The sequence below is a fragment of the Adiantum capillus-veneris genome, chromosome 25 (genome assembly GCF_014529385.1).
Source record: "Adiantum capillus-veneris isolate H3 chromosome 25, ASM1452938v2, whole genome shotgun sequence".
Taxonomy (NCBI): Eukaryota; Viridiplantae; Streptophyta; class Polypodiopsida; order Polypodiales; family Pteridaceae; genus Adiantum; species Adiantum capillus-veneris.
The window spans coordinates 60,918,147-60,935,124 of record NC_140955.1 but is presented as its reverse complement, the minus strand read 5'-3'; the positions used below and the strand labels follow the sequence as shown (position 1 = coordinate 60,935,124).

Here is a 16,978-nt window from a genome sequence, read left to right as displayed (position 1 = left end):
TCTAGCACATAATGTTGTTGTTCGTGTACGGAGTAAGCACATTGTTGTTCATTATCAGTTTGTTGGGGATTTCATTGACAATGGTCTTACACTTTGGACATTCATCTCTTTGCTAAATAACTTTGCACTCTGTTGTTTGTATTAGGATGACTCTTTCTAACAGCGCTGCTTTAGTTGCTCTTGTGTTTCTATTTTTGATAGAAAAGGATACCTTTTCAAAGGATCTTGAATAAAGTTTGCACGTTTTTTTTCCACAGTACCCTCAACATTTTTTTCATTTCGAATGTCGTAAATATTAGTAGTAAATTCAACAAAGCGGGGAGGTCAAAGTTGCATTTTCCTATTAACTTACTGTCAAGAGTTATATGTGTCTCAGCTCTTTATTTGTCTTTTTACATGTAGGGCATTTTTTCTTCCTTGGCAAATGCAATTCTTTATCATGGCTGAACTTACCCATTACCTATAAAGAATGGGAAAAACCTGGTGTGCTGTATTATAGACGATAATCTTTCTCTTCTCTTTTGGAGGAGCAATGAGTTAAGGTTGCGTGTTTTCAAGGTTCTAATAAGTAGCGTGTGTATTGTTCCGTTTTGGCTCTGAATATTGGAAAAGCACTTTCAATCTACTGATCGTTTCGGGAATTTACAATTCTGTTTATTTCATGTCTGTGTTGTATCAGTTTGAACTACAGGAATTAAGTCATTGCTGTCTTGTCCTTAATGTAAATGCCTCAAAAGGCGACTTTCTGTACAAAGCTTAATTTAAACAAGCCCATGTTTTTTGTTGTAGTCATTATTAAGCAGCCGTCCCCTAATTTTTTGTTTCTAAAATGAATAAAGTAAATTTTGAATTAGTCTTGCTGCATCATCTTCCATCTTTCATATGTTTATGTGTGTGTGTGTGTGTGTGTGTGTGTGTGTGTGTGTGTGTTTTAGCCCCTCTCATAATTTGCAAGTTTAGACATTTTGTTTCTATGAAGGCTATTTATATTCTTTTGGAGACGTTTCGATGTTCAGTAATGAGATTTTGTTTTGTCAGACTGCTATCCGTGTCGCTCCAATGATCTGATTTTACTGTGAAAACGTTTTGGGCAGGGAACAATGTGATGCTGGTGTAGAGGAAAATCTACAACGGAAGATCATACATTCCCAGGTGTGTCTCTTAAATTGAAGTTACAGGTTTGTTTTCATGAATCATGGAAACTCTTTGATGTCTGATTTTCAGCTCGTGTTTTTTGATACCATTGAAAATGAGTGTTTCTTCTTTTGGATTCTCCAGTAAACTTTATTATTCTGATTGATGAGTTGTCTATTGAGGCTTCGTTAGGGAAATACAGCAGGATGATAAACACAAGAAACAAGCATTTTTTTGCATGTTTTGGAATTTGGGTCGATTTGAGGACCGAGTCAGTGGTCTCATGTGCAAGAGCAGATGGGAGAGCCTTTCCCATCTCTCTCTCTCTCTCTCTCTCTCTCTCTCTCTCTCTCTCTCTCTCTCTCTCTCATTCTCAGATGAAGTCCTCCTCTTCTATCCACTTGGCATCAAGAGCCGGATAATTCCTAAACTTGACCAAATACCGTCGTTTTAGCTTACCTTTCACTTTCATTTCCCTGTGAGCCAGGACTTGTTCGGAAATGAGTATCTCTTCCATCTCTTTTACTTCGGGTTGCTCCTATGTCTCCCTATCCACTGTCACTTCACCTATGAAAGGTCTCAATAGACTCACATGAAATGCGTTGTGAATCTTCCAAGTATCTGGTTACTTCACGTGAAGGATACATCATCTATCTTTTCTTGTATCTAGAAAGGTTCATAGTATCACATACTTAGCTTCTCTCCTTACCCTTCCGTTTTTGTAATCATGCCTTCTCAAACCGGAGTAGCACCCAATCATCTTCCTTCAGCTGCAAGTTACGTTGATGCTTGTCTGCTGCCTTCTTATGCCGCGCTTTAGACTTCTTCAAAGCCTCCCGCACCTTAAGCAATGTCCTGATCCTGTGTATATTGATTTGCTTCAAAAATCTTATCTTTGGAATAGATGCAACCTTCGTGACACCCTCAATAATCTCAAATGGTGCCTTCACTGTAGACGTATGAATTGTGTTATTGTAAGCAAACTCTACCATGGGCAAAAGATTTTCCCACTGAGTCTTCCGATCAGAGATGTAATACTTTAACAAGTCTAAGGCCACCGCATTGGCTATTTCCAATTGCCCATGTGTCAGTGAATGAAATACGGATGAGAATTTAAGTTGTGTGCCTATATTCTCCGAGATTGCTGTCCAAAACAAACTCGTGAAGCGGGGATCTCTACCTCAGACTATAGATTCAGGCATACCATGTAATTTGAAAATCGGCGAGACAAACAACTTAGCCAAATGGTGGGCTTTAATTGTTTGCTTTACTGGAATAAAGTGGGCTTGCTCACTAAATCGGTGGACGACTGTCAAAATGCCATCATGCCCACTCTGAGTCTTAGGAAGATAAAAAAATGAAGTCCATTGCTATACTCTCCCAAGGTCGATTAGGAATGGGTAAAGGTTTTAGTAGACCATGTGCCTTGTGTAGATCAAACTTGACCTTCTGACATACCAAACAATTGTGGACAAACTCATCCACATCCTTTTTGAGCTGTGGCCACTAGAAATATTTCTTTACACTTTTCAAGGTGGTTTTGATGCCTCGACACCCAACAAAAGGTCGACTAAAGCACTGTGTCAAAACTTGTTCCTTAACCCTTGAGTAACACACAAGATTGTTTTTTGCATTGAATAACCGTCCTTTTGAACATAGCCTGCAACTGTCTCCCCACTTTGCAACTGGTTAAAGATGTTTGCAAAATCTAGATTTGTGGCGTATTGATCAACCATATCCTCAAAGTTTTGATGGTGTATCTCTGAAATAGCCGATATCTGTTGCTTCTGAGACAACGAGTTTGCCACCAAGTTTTTCTTATCTGAAAATGAAATTGCGACAAAGTGCTTGCATATCTCATCTGCTTATCCAAAAGCTGTTTCTAGGACAAGAAGTATCTCAAAGGCTGCTGATCAGTAAACACTGTAAAGTCTGCTCCTAGTACAAAATGGTGCATTGAGTAAGAGCATGTCACGTGTGCACTACAATTGCGCTATGCGGACAAGTTTCTGGTACAGTCTAGCGTCAGTGGTAGTCTAGCTTAGCACCTAGCCTGGCACTTTGTGAGCCTCTAGCAAGACGTGCATGTCCAGGCTGGTCATAGTTGCAAACCCTCACTTGCACAGTTAAGTCACTTAAGCATATAGGCATATGAACAATCACTTAATTCATCTATTAATAAGTGACTTTGACATGACATTTTCTAAAAGTAGGTAGGGCAATGACATTCTCAGGTTATCTCAGAGGGGCAACGACGGAGGACTCTCCTCCTACACGTGCTACTGACACACTGGCGATGACGGAAACCTAAGGCAATGGCGAAAACCTAAGGAGTCGCTTGCAGGGCTGTTAGGATTTGGGAGAGGTTAGCAAGGGTTGAAGAGCGATGTTAGACAGGGATTGAGTTTCTGCTTGAGCTGCAGGTCTACGTTTAGGGCTTCATTTGCGTCGTGGGCTTGCCTTGGGGTGGTAAGCAAGGTCAGCAGGGCCTTGGATCTCAAGACTGCGGGTTGGTTCGGAGCGTGTGCTCGCTACATCGCAGGCGCTGGTGCCCTTTTGCATTGCCTGTTTGCGCTTACAGGATAAATAATCGCGCTCTTGTGCTTGCATCTCCTAGTCAATAATCGCGCTCATTAACTTTAACCTACGTTTTTTTCTTTCTTTTTTGGTGAACTAAAGTAACGATTATCCAGCCTTAAGGTTATATCAAACAAGCGATTATTAACTTATTTTTGTTTAAAAGAGGAGGACATTACCTATTTGATAGAGCCTAGGTGCCTTGAAGGTCTTGAACTTAATCGAGTGGTGTAAGTCGGCGGCACTGGATAATGGAACTCGATGCTCTGGTCGCAAGTGAGGATATTGTCAAATTTTCACAGATGTTAGCGGCGGGGAAAATATCCGAAATGGAGCTAGCCGTGCCGATGGATGTAGGCGGTGGCTCGGTCTTGAGACCGATGCATGATACTGAAATGTCAGGCCCTAGCTCGCCAAAGGTTTCAACCATGAAAGAGGACAAAACTGTCCCTACTGAAAAAGTTCCCTCTGAGGAAACAAGAGAGAAAATGGGCTCAGCGCAAGGGTTTAAATTTGAGGTGAAAACCCTCAAAGACGGGGTTCCTCAGGGTCCCATCTGTGCGAACGTAAATAAAGCGTCAAGTGCATCTGCTACTCGCAGGCCAGGTATTTCGTTTGCTAGCATACTCAAGGGGCCTAACTCTAAGGATTATGGAAAAGGCTCAGCAGAAGGGATGTCAAGTGAAGGAGATATCAAAAACCTGCTGAATGCAAAAGCTAGACTTCAACAAGAGCTCATGGAAGTCGACAAAATGATTGAGTCCGGCCCTAACAACAACAAAAGAACTTGCTCCCATGCAGAATACAGTGGGGTGGTAGAAGACGGGTTGGCAGATCGAGCCTTCTCTGCTTTAAAAAAGTCTTTGCCATAGCAGGTGGAGGTTGCCGAGGTTATAACTGTAGCGATTCCACCAACACTTATCAAAGAACAGCTAGCGAGGCAAGCTAAGCTAACGCTTGTATTTGGGTTCAGTGGAAGAATCCTGAATAGGTTTGAGATGATTCAATGGCTTCAGGGCCCTTAAATTCTTGGTCATGGAGGAGCAGTTGAAAGTACTTTTAATGTTTCTTCCTTTGGAATGTTCAAGATAATCAGTCGTAAATTCAATAGAAGTGGGGAGCTAAAAAGCCCACTTATTGTTTGACTTAATAACACCTTATGTTGTTGTTTTGATCTTTAGCGCTTCTAGTATTTTTAATATAGCTTGACAAATGCTAGCCTTTATCATGGCTGAGTATGCCCATCACCTCCGGAGGGTGATAGAAACTCAGCTCGTTGGTTTTGTAGAGTACGTTCAAAGTATGAATGACCTCTATATAAACCTGCACCTACTCTTGGGCACTGACAATGTGAGTAGGGATGTCATAGCTGTTGTCCAAGCTATGCATGATAAAGGTGATAATCTTATTCTTCCTGTTTGGACAAGCAGCGAAGTTGAGATCACATATTGTCAAGTTTGGTTCTTTGCTCTTCGTAGGTTTGTAGTAGTATTCATTTTTCGATTTTGTATTTAGCTTACATGAGGACTTAAGAATGTGTTTCGTTAGAAGTTGTTGTGTGAAGTTTGATTTCTAGGATTAAGTTTTTAAGATGTCTTATCCTTTTTTTGCTTAAAGTTGAGTACTTGTTTTAAGCCAAATACGTTGCGTCAACTTATTTTACACATGCCTTTTTTGAAAATATTTTCAAGTTAATCATTTTTGTTTTATTTAGTTTTGTTTCGTAGCATACAAAGTGATTTAGTTTGTTTGTTTGTTTTTGTTTTTCTTTTCTTTTTTTGTGTCCCTTGCTTTTAAAGTTTTATGAGTGCTTTATTCCCTCTTATAATTCGTGAGTTCAGACTATTCTGAACTTATGAAGGTATATACTTTTTACCTAGCTAAAGGTTTTTGTTCAGTGAGATTTAATGAGGTCTCCGATGTAGAAAAATCCTTGACAAAGGGCCCCTAGTATTTAATAGGACTACGGTTTGTGTGGTGCCTTGGGAGCCAGTATTCGACTGAGCTGAATCCTACAAGAGTTTCATCCGGTTTGGGTTGAGTTTGTGGGACTGCCTAGCTGGCTGTGGGAAAATCTCAGGATGCTTGCTAGCCAATTGGGCACGCCCTTATTTATATCTAGCAAGAGAGGGTTTGGCAGAACCTTAAACAGGGTTTGTATAGGATGGGATGCGTCTAAAACGCCACCTAAGAGCATGGTTATCAATGTCGGAGCTGGGCTTGTTACTATTCCGCTAAACTTTGGAACATACTTTGGGGCATGTTTTAAATGCAACAACTTTGGACACTTCGCCTAGGATTGCCCCTTGAATTCTAATGATACTGCAGCTTCGGCAGCACAGGCCCCCTATAAAATGGAATCCCCGATGGAAGGGCTGGAGAAGCAAGGAGGCAATAACGAAGGGACAAATGCAGGGAAGGATAAAGGAGATATGGTATGTGAGAAAATGGATATTAAGATGTAGGAAGAGATTGTGGAGGAATCGATTCCCATACAACGAGCTTCCGAAGATGCAGGCAATTATAATAGGATCATTACTCCGATTGCTACCCCCAAATTTATGCCAGTGACAACGGCGACGGCTGTCCAAGTCCCTGGTATGAAAAGAGCCAAAAGAGTGAAGGCAATGGCAAGAGACTCCAAAGTGCTTCAAGTCGTGAGAACACTTGAGGTGAAAGGATCTAATTCATCCTCCACCCCTTCGAAAGGAGGGCATTTGCAGCACTGCAAGAAAGAAATCCCCTGACTTGGAACCCCCCGGATTCTCCTGAGACCAAGGAGAAGGGGGGGGGGGGGGGGGGGGGGATGATTCGGATGCGGAAGAATTCGTTCCTCTATCCCAATGAACCTCTCAGTAATGATGGAGTCTCTCACTATCCAATCTTGGAACGTAAAGGGATTGAAAACCCCATAGAAGAGTACCTTGTTCTGGGAGGAAATAAAAAAGGAGAAGACAGTCAACTGCTGGGCCATCCAGGAACACCACCTAGATGCCCATAGCAAGAGAAAGCAGGTGCTAGGAAAGGAACTGGTATTCTATGGAGAAGGAAGTAACGGCTTCAGTGGCGCCCTTAGCATTGCGGACAGAGAATTGGAGCCGAAGTTGGTTCTTAACCACCCATTCGGCAGAATCCTGGGGATTAGAATGAGATGGGAAGGGCATCCCTTCACCATTGTGAATGTGTACGGCCCTTGCAATGCAAAAGATAGAGCTAAACTATGGATGCATCTTAGAGATACTCCTATTGAAGATGGTAAAAAAGAGCAGGGATAGAACAGGATCCTCCAGTATGCTGGATGGCTCAGAAAGATCTAAATGGCAAAGTTTGTGCGAAAAGTGATCGACTTATGGGAAGTTGGCCCATGGAACAGCACGCCTGGTTTCTCCTACACAAGCCTCCAATATGCCCGCACTGCCTCTAGGCTAGACAGATGCTATTGCTCGCACCACGCTGACTGGATACTGGCGTTGATGGAAATGAAGGTAGTCCCAACAAAAAGCCTTTCGGATCACATTCCTCTGCACATACATTTTAAGAAGAATAAAGAGGAGCAGACCCCAAGAGGTGAGAAAAAACTGTTAGTAACAGGGGCACACGTATTCAAAGACCCTCTTTTCAGGAATCTAACCAAGAAAGCACTGGGTAAGCTCAAAAAAGATGTCGACCTCAACAAACACAATGCATGAGACCTCTTTGCTCGGAGCATCCAGAAAGCAATCAAAACCTCGGGCCCCCGAATCAAGAAAGCTAGGGAGGTTCACCTTCTGCATCTTACAGCGGATGTACAATTGCTTACCTCCATAAAAGCCAATGGGCATGCTACTGAGAAGGAGTAGAAACGTTGGCTTGAAGCCAAATCTAACCTTGCTAATGAGCAGCTAGAAGATATCAGAAAGGCAAGGCTTCTCTCCAGGGAGACTTTTCTTCAACCTAAAACCTCCAATCAAGCTCAGTTTTTTAGGGCTTTAAAAATCAAGCAGAGTTGGGGCCACGTCCGCTCGCTCGATGATGAGAAAGGGACAACAGTTCATAACCAAGATGAAATGGCTGGTCTAATGTTGAGCTATCTTAGTCAAATCATTGGATGGCCAGAGACCCAGTCCCAAGAAGTGGAAGAAGCAAGAGGGACCTTACTTCAGAGTGTCAAGAAGGAAATTCCTCACTCCGAAGCTAACAGCTTGGAACGGGCATTTTCCGAAGACGAATGTTCACTAACGTTGCAAGCCCTTGGCAAGGAAAAGTCCCCTGGTTGGGATGGGATGACGGTGGAATTCTATAGAGAATTTTGGATGATCTCAAGGCCCCAATCACAAGATTGGCCAATAAAGCCATGGTCGAAGGGTCGTTGGAGATAAGTGTAAAGAGAGGGCTTATCAAACCCATCCCAAAACAGATCTGCTGTTCTCAACTGAAACATTGGCGCCCTATAACGATGATGTCGGTGGCCTACAAAATTATAGCTAAAGCAATAGCCCTCAGACTAGCCCCCTTACTAACCAAGATCATCTCTCCCCATCAACATGGGTTTATCAAAGGAAGGTCCATTTACGATAACATCTTGGCAGCAATGGTGGGCATCGAATACACAACTGTCACAAAGCAGGAGTGCATTCTGCTGCAGTTGGACCTAGACAAGGCTTATGGCAGAATAACATGGACATTTATAGAAGCCGTCATGGAAGCTCTGGGATTTGGGCCTCGCTTATGTCGGCTGGTACGTGTAATGGGGACTGGAAGCCAGTTAGAGCTCCTATTCAATGATAGAATTGTGGGCTCTTTTGAGGTCAAAAGGTCTATTAAGCAGGGATGCCCTCTGGCCCCCTTACTTTTCGACATAGGATCACATCCTTTAATCACGACGCTCGAAGCTAGTGCTGAACGAGGGGAGTTGCAAGGCCTTGCCTTACCAGGAAATAGCCAACTCCTAGCAAAACTTTTTGCAGACGATTCTTTCCTCTTCTTGAAGGCGTGCCCCCAGGTCATTAGAAAAGCTTTGGAGATAGTACAAATATTCTCAGTAGCTTCGGGGTCCCAGTGTAATATAGAGAAGTCAAGGTTGATCTCCCTATCGGAAAATGACTCATTTGACCCTTCTGTCTGGTCGGGGGAGATTGTCACAAAAGGGAATATCTTTAGACATCTGGGAGCCCCCTTGGGGGTGGACGTAACTCACAAGCAAAGATTTGAGTGGGTGCTTGAAAAAATCAAAACAAAAATGAGTAGGTGGGAGTATGCTCTTCTCCCATTCCCAAGTCGAATAAAAGTGATGAATGCCTTTATGATTCCTTATATTGCCTTCACTAGCCCGCTTCTCAAGATGGCTAAGTGTCACTGGAAACAGTTCTTAAAACCAGTAAAAAGATTTTTATGGAAAAATAACACGAAATCTTCCAGGCCATGGCAATGGGTCCATTGGGAATCAGTTGCTCGGCCGGGGAATCAAGGAGGCCTCGGAATTCTCAACCCTGTGGCCCATGCAGAAGCTTGCTACGCCAAATTTGTGGTTTCCTTGGTTAAACAGGATCAAGTTTGGGCTGTCATGATCAGAGACATGATAGAAGCAGCTAAACTTGGCTCGAAGGGTGGAAAGTGGAGAGGGGTGGAAGTTCATGACAAACTTATTAGCCCCGGCTTTCCAAAGTTGTATATCCGCCACAAACTCCTTATTGGATTGAGACAGCCAGGAAGCTGAATAATAAGGGTCTGAAGCGACTTGGGCACTTCTGGGACAGTGGCAACAAGAGTTGGAAAACCATTGACCTTATGGTTACCCAGTACCAACTTAATAGCTTGGAGGTCTTACTTGTCCACAAAGTGATGAAAGAGTTTGACGATCTAGTGATGCCAATCTGTGATTCGGAGTTGGACTGGAATGCCTGGAAATGGCCCGGAAGCAATCTCTTGTGGAAACCCCATACTAAAAGCATCTATCAAACAATGATGCAAAAGAAGAATTGGTCTAGCCCCCTTAACAAGCTATGGAAAAAGCAATGGCCGGAGGAAAGGTGGGAGCATGTAATGGAGAACATATGGAAGCCAAAGGTTCCACAGCACATGAAGGTTTTCTTATGGAAGGTTATTTGGGGTGCTCTACCGACGGGGGTGAAGATTAAGGAGAGAGGGATTGCGTCAAATCGATGCTTGGGGTGCAGGTTGGCTAGTGAAGATCTGGCCCACCTATTCATGGACTGTCCAACTATCAAAGGCCTCGTAGGGAAAATATGCAAGTGGGTCCAAAGAACATGGAAAATCATTTTTTTCAAGACTGACCTATTCCTTGGAGGTAAGAATTCAGGTAGTCCTGCACTCCTCGTCAGCACTCAGATAGTCAGATACTTCTTCTTACATAATGTATGGCTGACAAGGAACCGCCATGTTTTTGAAGGAGGTTTTGAGGTGGCAAGCTTCGCAGAAATTAAACAAGAAAGCAAAGTGCTAATATGGACACTCGGGTGTAAGCAACACTCCAAGAATTGGTCTAGGACTACTTGTGCCTTGTTGTCAACAGATGGAATGCCTAGGATGGGGGCAAATCTTGGCCATCGGTAAATAAAAGATCTCAGAATGACAAGATTATGGACCTTGTGTATCAAGGATGAGAGGGCGGGTTGGTAGGGGTGGCTGCCCTGATAGCCGATGTGATTATGGTCCCTGGATGTTGTCATGGCTTAACATGAGCATGACAAGACCTTGTAAGTTTTTGAGCTGTTCAATATAATTCACTCACAATTGTGAGTTTTGCTATAAAAAAAAAAAAACAGTATGTAGGGCAAATGGCTAAAAAACCTATAAGAAGCAGCCCTTTGGGTGCTAGAGAGGGTAGAAGAGGCAGAAGATGAAGTAGTATTGATAGTATTTCTTAGCAGTACCCAGCAGCCATCAGCGTTTTCAGCCAGCCTTATCGTTTTCCCTCAACCTCTCCCACCAGCGTTTTCAGCTCTAAGCACCCTGAATTCAGCGATCAGCCCTTGCGGATCAGTAGCGTTTTTAGATCAGCGAGTAGGACCAACGATTTCAGTTTTTCAGCCATTGCTGTCCTTGGCGATAGCAGATCAACTCAGCCTCGTCGTCGCCATCGTCGTCGCAGATCAGCTAGAGAAGGTAGAAGAGGCAGAAGACGAAGTAGTATTGACAGTACCCTCTTCTTAGCAGTACCCAGCAACCATCAGCGTTTTCAGCCAGCCTTGGCGTTTTCCCTCAGCCTCTCCCACTGTCACAAACAGGTGACGTGGCGTGTGCTCCCCTGGCCGGAAATGCTGGCTGCTCTTCACGCGAGGCTGAATGATGACGTGGCTGCAGCATACAGACCTCCCCGCGAATTTCGGCGGAAATTCAGGGCTGATGTGGCAGATTGTCCGTACGGCAGCTTCTATATCATTTATCTTCACTTGAATCTGGAAAGGGTCATATTACCGCATTCTTAGCTTTAGAAGAAACCGCTTCTTTCCCTTTCGTTTTTCGTAGGCGTGCCTTCTCAAACCGTAAGAGCACCCAATCATCTTTCTTCAGCTGCAAGTTGCGTCAATTCGTGTCGGCTGCCTTCTTATGCCGTGCTTGAGACTTCTCAAGAGCCTCACAAACCTTGGCAAAAGCAGTGTTCAAATCTCTCGTATACTGACCCGCTTCAAAAATCTTATCCTAGGTCTGGGGAATTTTTTGATCTACCAGCTGTTTGCCCTTTCCTTTCTTTCCTTGTGCCTTGGGACGTGTGGGTAGCTTGTCTAGCTTCCCCAGTCCATTGGCACGTTAGTCTCATCGGAACCCTGAGACGCACTATCATTTGATCCCCTTTCTCCGGAATCCTCTGATGAACTTCCATATGGTTCTTTTAGTTCGTCGGAACCTTCGGATGTGCTACCATTTGATTTTTCCAGAATCTTGTGATGAGCTATCATCCAGTTCCCTTGATTCATTCTCTTCAATGTGGCGGCTTGTTGAGGTGGATACTATCTTGTCCACAAGATAAGTCAATGAGCCGGCATGCATTTCAAATCGTTGCTTAGCATGTCCCATAAGTCTTTGAATGGAGTCAGACTTCATGTTCAGACAATAGTCCCGAATCTCTTTTGACAAACCATCGCAAAACCGCTCAATCTGGTCTCTCTGGTAAATAAGTATCCCAAAACCCCTGGCAATATTCATCCAATGTATCTTTCTTAGTAATTGTCAATTACCTCAAATGGTGCCTTCCCTGTCAAAGAATGAATTGTGTTGTCATAGGCAAACTCCACCAAGGGCAAATACTTTTTCCATTGAGTCTTTTGATCCGAAATATAAGACTTCAACACATCCAAAACCACTGAATTGGCTATCTCAAATTGCCCATTAGTCTTTTGATCCGAAATATAAGACTTCAACACATCCAAAACCACTGAATTGGCTATCTCAAATTGCCCATTAGTCTGTGGGTGGAATGAGGATGAGAACTGCAACCACGTGCCAATGTTGTCCCAGATTTCCCTCCAAAACAAACTAGTAAACCGGGAATCTCTGTTCAAAACAATGGACATGCCATGTAATCGGAAAATTTGTGAGACAAACGTTTTTGCCAAATGATTGGGCTTATTATCTTCTTTACCGGAATGAAGTGGGCTTGTCTAGTGAATGTGTTGATGATTGTCTAAATGCCATCATGCCCACTATGAGTCTTGGGATGTTCACAAATAAAATCCATGGCAATGCTCTCCCAGGGACGGGAGGGTATGGGTAAAGACTGTAGAAGACCTGGTTCCTTATGCCTTTTTGAGCCTCGGCTAATAGAAGTAACGCTCAACACCCTTCAAGGTGGTATCTATGCCGCGGTGGCTTGAGAAAGGTGGACAATGGCACTCTGTCAAAGCCTTTCAAAGGTTGTGTAACACAACATCGTTTTCCGCATCAAATAGCCATCCCGTATGGAATAGTCTACAATTGTCTCTCCACACTGTATCCAGTGAAAGATATTTGCAAAATCAGGATCTGTGACGTACTGATCTACCATATCCTCGAAGCGGAAAACATATTGATCTACCATATCCTGAATGTATCGCGGAAATAGCCAGAACCAAGGGCTTTCTAGACAACGCATCTGCCACTAAATTCTTCTGTCCCTGAACATGGGCCATAGTTTTTTTCTTACCCTGACGAAAGTCAACCGGTCTTTTGGGCGTGTCCGCATGAGGATGACGTGAGAAACATTTTTCTCACTTGGTAGGGATTTTTACACGTTGGCATTTATTTGCCCCAAATGTGAGCTTGGGTCATTATGAGTGAGGGCGCCTATGAGAATCTGTAACAGACTTGGACACTCCAAGTCAAGAGTCTACCGCGATAGTGCCAAATAACCACTTCAAAACAATTCACAGTTCACAATAGATTCAACATTGGCCGGGCGGAGTTCCGTGCCTAGAGATATTGGCCCCAAAGACTGGCGCCCCTTTCGGTATTTCTTTTTGTATTAATCTGTGTTCAAAGTATAAGAGTGCGGGTAGGCGCTCACACTCAGACTCTACGTCTAGATGCTCTGAGTTGTGAGTGGCCTACCCACTTATTTAAAGAGTACAAGGGATGCCAAAAGCAGTGCCCCAAAAGCTTAAAAAGCTGAAAAATTAAAATCTTATGCTTTTCTCTCTCAAGTTCTCTCTCTCTTGCCCTAAAAATAAAGCAAAAGAGTTCTTCTTCTCTCTCTTTCAATTTGCGTAGCCTAAAAAGTAGGCCAAAAAGCAAACTGCCGCATGCTTTCAATTCCGCAATTTCCGCCGCGTTTTGCGGGCTGCCACGTCAGCAAGCGTACGGCCAGCCACGTCAGCCATTTCTGTAGCCATGCCAGAATTAGGGTTAGGGTTAGGGCAGAATTAGGGTTAGGGTTTTTGCAGAGCGGGCAGCCACGTCATCACTTTGTGACATACCCCCCTCTTGAAAGCATTGTAATCGTCCTCGATTACGCCTGCAAAACAAACAGAGGCCATAAACTGTCTTAGCAGACATTGACTGTTAGCCACCTACGTACTAGGAACACACATCTAGCACATGTACCAATCGATAGTCACATCACACGATATCACAGGACATCACATGACATTCAACATTCATTCGGATCTTAGACCATGATTTATCGGCAATGTAACTAGCAATCACATCTAGATCCAATCGGGACCTCATTGATGTCCGATTGACTAACCCCTATTGCAACCATGTCTATTCGAGATCAATTAGACCAAAATGCTGCAGTCATTTCGTCTATCAGTTCTTGCACTTAAAAGAAGTCAAGAACAAATCAGTTTCATATTCAGGAATTCCATTTCATAAAGTCATTCAGCAGAATATTGTCAGCTCTCAGTATCCCTGAAGCTCAAAGAGACATCTGTGACTCTAGTATACAAAAAATCGAGGCATTTGTTGACAAAGGAGCGGAGTAACTCCCCTCTTGTGCATCCCACTGCAGCAGATCTTTGGCCAAGCTGAATTCTTGCTTGCATTTGGAATAGACTATGCTAAATCAAAAACTTCAAGGTAAAGTTTCACAATCTGAGGAGTATCTGCTAGGTCCTTCCTCCATCCACTTCGCATCCAATGCAGGATAGTTCTTGAACTTCACCAAGAACTGCCTTCGGACTTCACCTTTATTCTTTGTGTCCTTATGTGCCAAAATCTGTTCAGGAACAAGGATCTCCTCGTTTTCTTCCACTTCAGGCTCCCCATCATCAGGCACATCACCTTTAAAAGGTTTCAAGAGACTCGCATGAAATGCATTGTGAATCCTCCAAGTGTTAGGCAGTTTCAGTCGGAAAAAGACATCATTGATCTTTTCAGAGATCTGGAAAGGTCCATAGTATCGCATACTAAACTTTGGACCAAGCCTCTCTTTTCCTTTTTTCTTTCTCAGGCGTGCCTTCTCAAAACGTAAGAGCACCCAATCATCCTCCTTCAATTTCAAATCGCGACGATGGCAATCCGCTGCCTTTTTCTGTCATTCTTGAGATTTCTGCAAAGCCTCGCGGACCTTGGCAAAAGTATATTCATCCGCTTCAAAAATCTTATCTTTCGTGCTTAGGAAGGGTCGTAGCACCTTCAACAATCTCAAAGGGCGCCTTTCCCATCGAAGAGTGTATCGTGTTATTGTAGGCAAATTCCACCAAAGGTAGATACTTTTCCCATTGAGTCTTCTGATCTGAGATATAAGACTTCAATAAATCCAAAACCATTGAATTGGCAATCTCGGATTTCCCATCAGTCTGCAGGTGGAACGATGACGACAATTGCAACCGCGTGCCAATGTTCTCCCAAATTGCCTTCCAAAACAAACTCGTAAATCTGGGTCCCCTGTCGGAGACAATCGTCTCAGGCATGCCATGTAATCTGAATGAAGATCTGGGCCACAAACAGTCTCGCTAAGTGATCCGGCTTGATTGTTTTCTTCACTGGAATAAAATGAGCCTGCTTGCTAAATCTGTCAATAACAGTCCAGATACCATCGTGACCACTCTGTGTTCTCGGGAGATAAAAAATGAAATCCATTGTAATACTTTCCCAGGGGTGGGTGGGTATGGGCAAAGGCTATAACAATCCATGTGCTTTATGCCTGTCAAACTTGACCTTCTGGCATACCAAGCAACTGCGCACAAACTCTTCCACATCCTTCTTGAGTCTCGGCCAAAAGAAGTCTCTCTCTACCCCTTTCATGGTGGTAGCAATGCCGCGATGATCCGTAAAAGGTGGACAGTGGCATTCGGTCATAACCTTTTCCCTCAACGGCTGTGTAATGCACAACATGGTTTTTCTCATAAAGTAGCCATCCCGAATGGAATATCCTACTACTGTCTCCCCATCCCGTATTCGTGTGAAAACGTCTGCAAAATCTGTATGTGTGGCATATTGGTTGACCATATCCTCGAAGCTCCTATGATATATCGCGGAAATAGCTAGAACCAACGGCTTCCGAGACAAAGCATCTGCCACCACATTCTTCTGTCCTTGAACATGGACAATCTGAAAGTGAAACTGTGACAAGATGTTCGCCCACCGCATCTGCGTTTCCGATAGCTGCTTTTGTGACAAGAAGTAGCGCAAACTCTGATGGTCTGTAAAGACAGTAAAATCCGCTCTGAGTAGGTAATGCCGCCACTGAGTAAGAGCATGGATAACCGCCAAAAGCTCTTCCTCATAAATCTGTGCTGTCATTTCCGGCCTTGAGAACAATCGGCTCTCGTAAGCAATGACATGGCCTTCTTGCATTAAGACCGCACCCAGACTATGACCACAAGCATCACAATATACTTCAAATGACTTTTGCAAGTCCGGCAAAGTCAAAACTGGTCCCGTAGTCAATTTCTCTTTTAATGTCGGTGTAATAAACTTGGACACGCCAAGTCTAGATTTTGTCGCAACACAAAAGAGATTCACTTCAAAATACTTCACAATTCAAGAGTTGACACGACCCGGTGTAGTTCCGTGCCAAGAGAGATTAACCCAAAGATTGGCGCCCCTTTCGGTATTTCTTTATGTATTAAATCAATGTTGAAGGACAAAGAGCAGTTAGGGTTTCACTCTCAGACTCTGCGTCCAGATGCTCTGCGAGGTGAGACCCTCACCGCATATAAAAAGATTACAAGGGATGCCCAAAAGCAGAGCCCCAAAAAGCTTTCAGTTCAAAACGCAATCTCTCTCTCTCTCTCTCTCTCTCTCTCTCTCTCTCTCTCTCTCAAGAGAGCAAGTAAAATAAAGCAAGTCAACTCTTTTTCTCTCTCCAATTCCATGCGTAGCAAAAATAAAGCAGGAATTGCGTCGCTAGAGCTTTTTTTCTCAGCTTCCGTGATTTCCGGATCCGTACACTGCTGCCACGTGGCATGGACGCCTGATTTTAGGGTTTCCAGCCATTTTAGGGTTTCAGCCAGCAGTTAGGGTTAGGGTTTTTGTAAAAATTAGGGTTTCTGGCAGATATTAGGGTTTCTGCTGTCGGTAGCCACGTCATGACTTTGTGACATACCCCCCTCTTGAAAGCATTGCAATCGACTGCGATCACGCCTGCAAAACCGACAGAAGCCATAAACCTTCTTAGCAGACACTGACTGTAGTACCTACGTACTAGGAACACACATCTAGCACATGTACCAAATCGACAGTCACATCACAGGACATCACCAGACGTCATAGGACATCACATGACATTCAACATTCATTCGGATCTTAGACCATGATTTATCGGCAATGTAGCTAGCAATCACATCTAGGTCCAATCGGGACCTCATCGATGTCCAATTGACTAACCCCTATTGCAACCATGTCT

General features: G+C 43.6%; 1 protein-coding gene across 3 annotated transcripts in view; it reads left to right on the top strand.

The window, feature by feature from the left end:
• The window catches only part of LOC147424972 (YTH family protein), a 63,619-nt gene that overhangs the window by 32,949 nt on the left and 13,692 nt on the right, over positions 1-16,978 (top strand). For all 3 annotated transcript variants that reach the window (XR_015186390.1, XM_086499728.1, XM_086499729.1), the window contains exon 3: positions 1,095-1,152. Coding sequence is in view for 2 of the 3 variants with exons in the window: in XM_086499728.1 (XP_086355854.1) it covers positions 1,095-1,152 (58 nt within the window). In the remaining variant the exon portion in view is untranslated. The remainder of the gene's footprint in view (positions 1-1,094; positions 1,153-16,978) is intronic.